Source organism: Octopus bimaculoides, chromosome 27, assembly GCF_046866305.1.
Source record: "Octopus bimaculoides isolate indiv1 chromosome 27, ASM4686630v1, whole genome shotgun sequence".
NCBI classification, from domain to species: Eukaryota; Metazoa; Mollusca; class Cephalopoda; order Octopoda; family Octopodidae; genus Octopus; species Octopus bimaculoides.
In genome coordinates, this window is record NC_142954.1 from 2900838 (window position 1) to 2912031 (window position 11194).

Consider the following 11194-nt stretch of genomic DNA (forward strand, 5'->3'; position numbering starts at 1 on the left):
GGCACCGCCTTGAAGAATTTTTGCTGACTGATACTTCGAAGTCACTGACAACATTATTCTTGGAGACCAATGAGGGCTTCTGGGCAAATCAATGCACAGACCCCTGTAACATATATTTACTGATATATTGATTAAAACTGGGCTCCTTGACCTACGAAGTCCCTGGGTAACTGCCAAGTGTGGCCATTCCCTAAGACAGCACTGAGTGTACCCTTAAACACAGTGGTTCTCAACCGGGATTCATATGGCCCCTGAGGGTCCATATAAAGTTTTGGGAGTCTAGGTAACAAAATAGTAAATTGGGAATCTACAATAAGGGCCCCTAAAAAATGTTATTTTAGATATATGCATTGGTATGCATCGCAAGGAACAGCTTCGTCTCTTTCTCCAACATTTTACGTAAGGGATTTTGAAAGAAGTTTCTATAAAACTAGTTTTTAAACATCGAATGCCTAGCAGGGATCCACCAGAATAAAATAGTAATCAAAGGGGCCCATAGATTTTTTTTAAATGGTTGAGGACCCCTGCGTTAACATAATTCTCAGACAGTAAGACGAGACAAACTGTGTGACAAAAATTGCCCCATTGAATTAAGATAAGCAGACCTTCCAACGAACGAATTTCCCTAGTTTCTTGCGGACCCAATTTCTATTCGTTAGGATTTTAGGGATCAAACTGGGGCTGAAGTAAATGATGCTTGCTCAACATTCCACGCCTATTGAAAGATAGATCGAGGACCTTATGGTCAAAAGGCGAATCTCTTGACCACTCAGACAAGCCTATGTACGTATCTGGGTACGTGTGTGTCTATCTGGGTATGTATTTGTGCATGTATGTGTTTTTATATATATGTATGCATGTAAGTACGCATATATATATATATATATATATATATATATATATATATATATATATATGCATACTTACAATTAGGAGAAAGCTGTTCTCAGACTTACATCATATATATATATATATATTCAAGTAAAGGTAATAAACCTCATTAAGGGATCATAAATCCAATCTATAGAAAGTTCAATTATAAAGTAACCATATAAACCGTGGTTCATATATTTATATATTCTTTAAATATATATTTGTATGTATGTATGTTTGTGACTTCGTACATTTATATAGATATGCACACATACATGTATACACACACACACACACACACACACACACACACACATATATAAGGATTTACTTTTCATAATGAGATAAAAAAACCAAGGCTGTGTACATTATAGAACATTTCCTCTGGGTCTAATTGACACAACTATCGCTCATAACCTATATATATATATATATATATATATATATTTCTAACAAAACTGTCCGATGAACGGGAACGTGAAACTCAGAGTAACAGTCTTTTGTTATATTTCTGCTGCTTTTAAATAAAGTATATATATGTGTCTATATATATATATATATATATGTATATATATATATATAGGGTATCCACAAAGTCTGGGTACATGGGGATTAACACATTAAGAAATTATTATTTCTTATATTTAATTGTTTGTTATTATTTGATTTACTTCATGTACCCAGACTTTGTGGACACCCTGTATATATATATATATATATATATATATATATATAAGTTTAAAAAAACACAAAAAACAATAACAAAAAACAACAAAGTGAGGACGTGATACGGATAGTGTTATTGGACGCTCGGGAAAGGAAGGAGAGAGTATATATATGTATATCTATCTATCTATCTATCTATCTATCTATATATATATATATATATATATATATATATATATATGCGCGCGCGCACACACATATGCATATATCTATGTGCATGTGTGTATACACACACACACACACACATCAGGACGCCCACTGGTACAAAACAGTCCGCGACAGGACGTGGAGGTGTAGTGACACCTCATCTTGTAAATATTATACGGTAAACAGAAATCAGGAAGCGGAGGTCGTCTTGTAGAGAAATACACACGCACCACTAACACCACCACCACCACCACACGCACTCTCTCTCTCTCTCTCTCTCTCTCTCTCTCTCTCTCTCTCTCTCTCTCTCTCTCTCTCTCTCTCTCTTTGTGTGTGTGTATGTGTATTTGTGTTTGAGAAATACACACGTGTAACATACACGCATTTATTTACACTTTCATTCATGATGACGAAATCAATAAATATAACGATATATATATATATATATATATATATATATATATATATATACACTTTTACACTTTTACTTGTTTCAGTCTTTTGACTGCGGCCATGCTGGAGCACCGCCTTTAGTCGAAGAAATCGACCCCAGGACTTATTCTTTGGAAGCCTAGTACTCATTCTATCGGTCTCTTTTGCCGAACCACTAAGTTACGGGGACATAAACACACCAGCATCGGTTGTCAAGCGATGTTGGGGGGACAAACACAGACATACAAACACACACACACACATACACATATATATACACATATACGACGGGCTTCTTTCAGTTTCCGTCTACCAAATCCACTCACAAGGCATTGGTCGGCCCGAGGCTATAGTAGAAGGCACTTGCCCAAGATGCCACGCAGTGGGACTGAACCCGGGACCATGTGGTTGGTAAGCAAGCTACTTACCACACAGCCACTCCTACGCCTATATATTTAATTATATGTATTTCTTCTATCTTAATGCATTCCCTGAAGAGAAGATTACAATTTTAATATCACAGATCCCTATGGATCACACAGGTTGTAATCCTTTGAAACATATGTAGGAATAAAGTATGCAATTATAACATGCGTTTTCTCCATTCCTTAAATTTATATATATATATATATATATATATATATATGTATGTATAATGTACATGTATAAATGCATATAGTGTATGTATGTATGTATGTATGTATGTATGTATGTATGTGTATATATATATCTCTATGTATGTGTGTGTGTGTATAGATAAACTTACTTGGAAATGGATGCGTGGTGTTCAATTAAATAGTAATAATGAATAATATATATATGTGTGTATATATATATATATATATATATATATATGTATACATGTATATATTTATGTTTATATATATGTATACATGTATATATTTATGTTTATATATATGTATACATGTATATATTTATGTTTATATATATGCATACATGTATATATTTATGTTTATATATATGTATACATGTATATATTTATGTTTATATATATGTATACATGTATATATTTATGTTTATATATATGTATACATGTATATATTTATGTTTATATATATGTATACATGTATATATTTATGTTTATATATATGTATACATATATATATATATATATATATATATATACACACATATAGTGCGTGTGTTTATTTGAGAAGGAAAATGACCATCCCGAAATACGACAATATGTCTATTTATACAAAGAAACTGGGGAGATAGATAGATAGATATAATATATATGTATAAATGCATATATACATATACATACATAGAGAGAGAGAGAGAGAGAGAGAGAGAGAGAGAGAGAGAGAGAGAGAGAGAGAGAGAAAGAGAAAGAGAGAGAGAGAGAGAGAGAGAGAGAGATAGAATGTACGTATAAAATGCGTGTGTGTATACAAGCATGTTTACCCAAATCACACCTACATACATTTATATATACACAGATGCACACAAACTCACACACATCTAGTTCTATACCATTCTGTGTACTTATAGTTTGACAACAACGCCTTTCTCTTCCGACTCGGGATATCGAAAGCCGGGTTTTTTTATCCACTCTGCTACGTCTCGCTTCCCCACACACACACATACTACGGCGTCCAGAACCACTTCAACGAAAACGTTGCAATTTCGTCCACCACGTCCGGATTTGCAGGACAAACCACCGACCCGCCCTCGCCCGCCACCGCCGTCTCCTCCACGACCACCACCACTTCTACTTAATCCCCCGACTCCTTCACCCACCCCCATCCCGTCTGATAAAAGCCAATGGCTATTCTTTTGACCTGTCACCCAGGTACGACTATTTCTGGTTCTCTTATCCAAGAATAATAAACAAAGAATCGTTTGTGGTTTTTCGGAGAAGTGGTCGCGGGTGGGATATGGGAAAAGTTGTTGTGGGGTAGAAGCAGAGGAGAAAAGGGGTTGTTTGTGGCGTGAGTTAGGTGTGGCGTTATGGGTCAAGGGTTAAGGAGGGGGTGGTCGGAGAGGGCGATGGAAAGATGCTGCGTTGGTGATATATTTGGACAATTGTAAAGAAGTGATGGAAGAAGTCGTAGAAGATAAAGTCAGAGATGGAGAGAAGAGGAAAGGAGGAGGAAGAGGAGGAGAAGAAGAAGAATGAGACGAAGAAGAGGAAGTGAAAGAAGAATACGAAGAAAGACGGAAGAAAGAGAAGACAGAAGTGAAGATAATAATAATAATAATAATAATAATAATAATAATCAATTCGTTTTATTGGCCACAAGGGCTAATATCAATTAAAAACATGTAAGGACAAAGACAGGACGAAGGTTACGGAAGGTTTTGTCCGAAAAGGTAGAAAAACGTTCGTGTAAACAGAGGAAGAAAACGGAGAAAGATATAATAAATAAATAGATAAATAAATAAATAAATAGAACTCCCAAAGGGGGAGGCACTTCGAAAAATAATAATAAGAAGAAGAGGAAAGTTCGACGAAGAAGAAAGAACGACGACGACGAAAAGGAAGTGAAAGAAAAAGTCGAAATGAAAAGAAAAGCAAGAGAAGAGAGAAGAAAAGTGCGAAGAAAAACAAGAATAATAAGAAAGAAGTAACGCAGGAGAAAAGGAAGAAAGATAAAAGGAAGAAGAATGAAAGAAAATATGAAAGAATGAAAACCGATAAAGTGAAGGAGACAGCCCGAAAGACTAAATTTGTGGCAACAACAACAGAAATTGTAAAAGTTGTGGTTTTGTTAAAGAGAGAGAAGAAAAAAGGAACGAAAAAGTTTTAGATTTGTAAATGACTTGCCTCGACCGGATCTTCCAACAAAACGTAGATCGCTAAATTTGGCCACCTGATTTTTCATGTATGCAACGGAGTTTCGAAGTTCTGCGCAAAAGTTTTCATCGTTGCCGGCAGCAATGGTCACTTTGGTACCGTCCTTGACCTCGCCGAGAGCAACGACTTTAAAAGCGACTGGAAGAGTCTTGTTGGATCGCCAGTGGGCCGGTAAGATAGAACATACAAAGTTCGGACTCCCAGTACCGACCAGTTCGCCTGGGTGGTCACCGAGAACGCTGCTGTGGTCAGCTCCTAACATCATGTCAACTCCCGACATAATAGGATCTGAGGAGAACGGCGGCAAACCGTTTAGGTCCGCTGGTAAATGCATGTGGAAGGGACAAAAACAATTAGAAGAACTCTTTTCTTAATTCTTCTCTTTCCTGTTGTTTGTATAACTAACAGCGATGAATTTGCGTAGACATATATGTATGTTTATATAAATATCATTATATATTGTATACATTTAAATATACGTGTTTGGTGCTCGTGCGTGTATGTATAAATATATAAATGTACAAAGACGTGTATATGTGTGGATGGGTTGGTGGGTGTATACGGATATATGTAAGCGTTTGTACGTGTACTTAGCGAGGGTCAAAACGTGTTGTGTATATAATATACTATTACACACACGCACTTTCCACTCACAGTTACTCATGTATAATACGTATATAAAACCATATTATATATACATGTGTATATACGTATAGACACCCCTATTTAAATACTTATACATAATTAATACATATATACATGTACGTATATATGTGTGTGTGTACTTAGAGAAAAATAAAAGCGTGTGTGTGTGTGCATATATATATATATATATAAATAAATGTATTATAACTTACACATATACACACTAACACTCATACACACAGCAATCACGTTAACTAATGTATATATATATATATATATATATATATATTTATAATCTTAACACATACATAAACATACACAAACACACACGTATATATATATACAATTAAACATATTTGCAAGTGCGTGAATGTAGCTTCGTACGTATGACCATAAACATATATATATATATATATATATATATATATATATATATATATATATATGTATATATATATATATATATATATAATTACAGTATAGACTGTAGTAGAATAGTGGTGTATATGTATGTGTGTGTATGTGCTGTGGTTGTTATATCATTTAACAGACAGACACAAAATAAATATTTCGATATCCAACGTGAGATATAATATTTATATATATATATATATATAAACCAATTTCTTTTTCGTTATAATATTGAGTGTTTATCCCTCTCGTTTGTCGTATGAATTTGTTCAAAGGATTCGTGTACCCTCAGAAATATATATATATATATACACATATATATATGTACGTATATATATATATATATATATATGTTTGTATGTATGTATACGGTTAGTTAATTGTAGGTGGGGTTTGTGTGATGGTAAAGTGTAATAATAATAATATTAATAATAGTAACAATAACAATAATAATGATTGGTGATAATAGGGGATTCTCCAACAGCAAGCTTTTTAAATCGTGTTCTTCTCTCTCCAGCCGCCGTCTTCAGGTCTGCCAGCAAGCGACGGCAATGAACGATTCGGAAGGAAAACAAAACAAAAACAACAACAACAAACACAACTACACAAATAAATAAAACATATAGAAAAACACATACACACACAGAGAGAAGGAGGCATCTCTTCCCTCCTCCTACTTCTACTCCTACTCCGCCTATTTCTTCGTCTTCTTTTTCTTCTCTCTCTGTCTCTCTGTTTCTCGCACTCTTTCTTTCTGCCGCCCCCCCACCGCTTCTTCTGCACTTCCTCTATCTCCTTCACCTCCTCCTTCTCCTGCTTCTACTGCTGCTGCGTCTCCCCCTTCCTCGTCCTCCTCCTCCCGCAGTAGCAGTAGCTGTAGGAAGCAGCAGGAGCGGCAGCAGTCGTGGTAATGAGAGCAGTGGTGGTGGTGGCGGCGGTGGTGGATGTGGTGGTGGTGGTGGCGGCGGTGGTGGATGTGGTGGTGGTGACGGCGGCGAGAAATGCATTGAGAAGTCGTGGTGGTGGTGGTGGCGGAAGAGACAACGGTCGTGTTGGAGGCGGCGGAGACAGTCGTTGTAGTAGTGGTGGTGGTGGCGGTGGCGGCGGCAGTGAACGCGGTGATGGCGGTAGCGGCGTCGGTGACGAACGCATTGAAAGTAGAGCTGGTGGCGAAGGCGACGGTGCAGAAAGCGGTGGTGGCGATGAATGCATTTAAAGTGACAGTGGTGGCGGTGGTGGCAGTGGTGGTGGCGAGGGAGGAGTCTATAGAAGTTAGTGGTTTTTCTTTTTTTTTTTTATATAGTATTAATAATAGTATTCATTGTGGTGGCGATGAGTGCATTGAAAGAGGTGGGGACGATGGTGGTGATAGCGGTGAAGTCGATGGTCACGGCGGTGGCGGGTGGTGGTGGTGGTGGTGGCGGCAATAATTAATGATTGCCTTTTTTTTTATTGTAGTATTAGTAGTAGACATAGTGTTAACGGGGCGCCATAGTATTATTACTAGTAGCCTGTAGTTTGTTTGTAGTAGTAGTAGTAGTAGTAGTAGTAGTTGCAGTGGTATGAAGCTTGCTTCCAAACCACATGGTTCTGGGTTCAGTTCCACTGTGTGGTACCTTTGGCAAGCCTCGGGCCGACCAAAGCATTGTGAGTGAATTTGGTAGATGGAAACTGAAAGAAGCCTGTCATATATATATATATATATATATATATATATATATATATATATATATATGTGTGTGTGTGTGTGTATGTATGTATATTCCCAACCACATGGTTCCGGGTTCAGTCCCACTGCGTGGCACCTTGGGCAAGTGTCTTCTACTATAGCCTTGGGCCGACCAAAGCCTTGTGAGTGGATCTGGTAGACGGAAACTGAAAGAAGCCTGTCATATATATATATATATATATATATGGGAGAATATACAAATAATAACAACAGACGAGGACAGGTGGTGTAAATAACAAAAGTATATATTAGTATGACGCTCGGGAATACGGAAAGTCTTTGACGTTTCGAGCTACGCTCTTCAACAGAAAGAATACGGAGACAAGGAGAAAAACACGGAGAAAAAAAATTGAATAGTGTTCAGTCAACGGTCAAATATATATATATATATATAAATTGTAAATCCAAAAAATAACAACAAAACTACAAAGGATTCCGCGGTACACGTGTTTCAAGCTTTATATGTGTATAATATAATATGTGTATAATTTACAATGTAAAGCTATCCTCAGCCGCAAAATTATTTCTCTCCCAGGAAATTATACCACCTCGGCGTTGAAGTAGGAAGAAAGGTGTGATGTAAGAGGTGAAGATCCTTTCGGTATTCTGTATAGTACTATACCTCGTATAATTCTCCACCCAGACATAATCTCTCCGGTCCTCCGAAAACCTTCCATACCTTGCCCTGAATCGAGGCAAGGTATGGAAGGTTTTCGAAGGACCGGAGAGATTATGTCCGGGTGGAGAATTATAACAGATATAGTACTATACAAAATACTGAAAGGATCTTCACTTCTTACATCACACCTTTCTTCCTACTTCAACGCCGAGGTGGTATAATTTCCTGGGAGAGAAATAATTTTGCGGCTGAGGATAGCTTTACATTGTAAATTATACACATATTATATTATACACATATAAAGCTTGAAACACGTGTACCGCGGAATCCTTTGTAGTTTTGTTGTTATTTTTTTCTTTTGGATTTACAATTTATTCTTTCACCGCAACCACTAGCTGGAATACACAGGTGCTTACAATTGTCAAGTATTACCTCTAAATTTCAATTTACCTGTATATATATATATATATATATATATAAGAATTTAAATATACTCAAATACCCAAAATTTCAAGGAGTTCCTGCCTTAAAAACAGGAGCTAACCACAGTTATTTTGTGTTCTTTGCTACATTGGTTTCTATTAACCCATTTATTCTATCAGAAGAATTTTTATTCATTAAGATAGAAGAAATACACATAATTATATATATATATATATATGTATATATATATATATATATATATATATATGTATATATATATATATATATATATATATATATATATATATATATATATATATATATATATGTGTGTGTATGTGTGTGTGTGTGTGTGTGTGTGTGTATGTGTGTGTGTATGTATGTATGTATATTCCCAACCACATGGTTCTGGGTTCAGTCCCACTGCGTGGTACCTTGGGCAAGTGTCTTCTATTATAGCCTCGGGCCGACCAAAGCCTTGTGAGTGGATTTGGTAGACAGAAACTGAAAGAAGTCTGTTGTAGACATGTGTGTGTACGTGGGTGTTTGTGTTTGTGTGTATGTGTATAAGTTTGTGTGTCCTCCCCCACCATCGCTTGACAACCGATGTTGGTGTGTTTACGTCCACGAAACGTAGTGGTTTGGCAAAAGTCACCCGATAGAATAAGTTCTAAGGTTACAAAGAATAAGTCCTGGGGGTCGATTTTCCGACTAAAGGCGGTGCTCCGGCATGGCCGCAGTCAACTTTCTGAAACAAGTAAAAGAATATCAAAAAAGAACAAAAGAATCTATATATATATATATATATATAGCTGTTCAAGATCAGAGCTTATTGACTCGGAACTACCAAACCAATGTGATGAAAAATGGTGTAGACCCAAAGAGCAGATACTACAACGATGGTATTGAAACCGTGAACCACCTAATCTCTGGGTGTAATGTTTTAGTACCTGTAGAGTATAAATCAAGACATGACAGAGTTGGTCAATATCTACATTGGATTATATGCCGGCGTGGAGACGCAATGGCCCAGTGGTTAGGGCTGCGGACTCGCGGTTATAGGATCGCGGTTTCGATTCCCAGACCGGGCGTTGTGAGTGTTTATTGAGCGAAAACACCTAAAGCCCCACGAGGCTCCGGCAGTATTAGTAGTAGACATAGTGTTAAATTGCGGATCTAGAAATAAGTTTTTCTTTTTCATTCTTATAATCTGAGACCCAATGTGAAGTCGAGTGGCCAAGGGGTTAGCGGCGGATTGTTTTTTAAATCTTAAGTCCAATGAAAGGGCACATGGCCTAGTGGTTATCTCTAAAGTTATTTTGTAATCTTAAGCCCAATGTGAAGGTCCGTGGTCCAGGGTTCAGAAGTAAGTTTTTCTTTTACTATTAGGTCCAATTTGAAGTTGCGTGGCCTGAGGGTGTGCCCTAAGTATTTTCTGATAATTTTAGAACCGGTGTAAAAGCGTTTTACCTGGGGGTTAGCTGTAAATTTCTTCCTTAATCTTAGGACCAATGTGAAGGTGTGCGGCTTAGGGGTTAACGGGAAGATTTTCTTGATTTATATATATATATATATATATATATATATATATATATATATATATATACGTTTATATATTCGTTTTGCAAGATTCTTGATGTGAAATCGTGTGTTGAAACATATTGTTGTATTTGGGGATGGTCATGTTGCCAGTTTAGCCAATATATATATATATATATATATATATATATATATATATATATAGAGAGAGAGAGAGAGAGAGAGAGAGAGTGAGGGAGAGAGAGAGATAGAGAGAGAGAGGGAGAAAGGGAGTGAGAGAAATGCATACATATTTGTAAACGGTGTGGTTTGTCACTCCTTCACTTCGTCACTAAACTGAACGCTTCTTTTCGCAATCCTTGTTCTTCTTGCTCATTGCTTGTCCTTATTTTCAACGACCACCTCCAACGACGTCGGCGCCACAAGCCATTGTTAGGGGACCACCACCACCACCACCACCGCTGCCGCCGCCGCCCATTAATATCACCACTACAACCACAACCAATATCAAACTTACCACCAGAGGCGGCGAGCCGGCAGAATTGTTACCGCGCCGGGTGAAAAACTTAGAGGTATTTCGTCTGTCTTTACGTTCTGAGTTCAAATTCCGCCGAGGTCGATTTTGCCTTTCATCCTTTCGGAGTAAGGGCGGGTGGTCGATAAATTAAGTACCAGCTGTGTACTGAGGTCGATCTAATCGATTGCCCCCCCCCCCCCCGGCCCTCCTCCAAAATTTCGGGCCTTGTGGCTAGAGTAGAAAAGAATATCTGTCCTACCACCAAAACTACTACTACTACTACTACTGCTACTACTACTAGAACTTCTACTA

The 11194-nt window shown here is 37.2% G+C and overlaps 1 protein-coding gene across 1 annotated transcript in view; it reads right to left on the reverse strand.

Annotated features, from left to right (window-relative positions):
* Positions 1 to 6741, reverse strand: part of LOC149130799 (runt-related transcription factor 1-like) — a 39315-nt gene extending 32574 nt beyond the window's left edge. The window contains exon 1 of the mRNA XM_089343608.1: positions 4970 to 6741. Within this exon, the coding sequence (XP_089199734.1) occupies positions 4970 to 5333 (364 nt within the window). The 5' untranslated portion in view covers positions 5334 to 6741. The remainder of the gene's footprint in view (positions 1 to 4969) is intronic.
* Positions 6742 to 11194: the final 4453 nt, after the last annotated feature.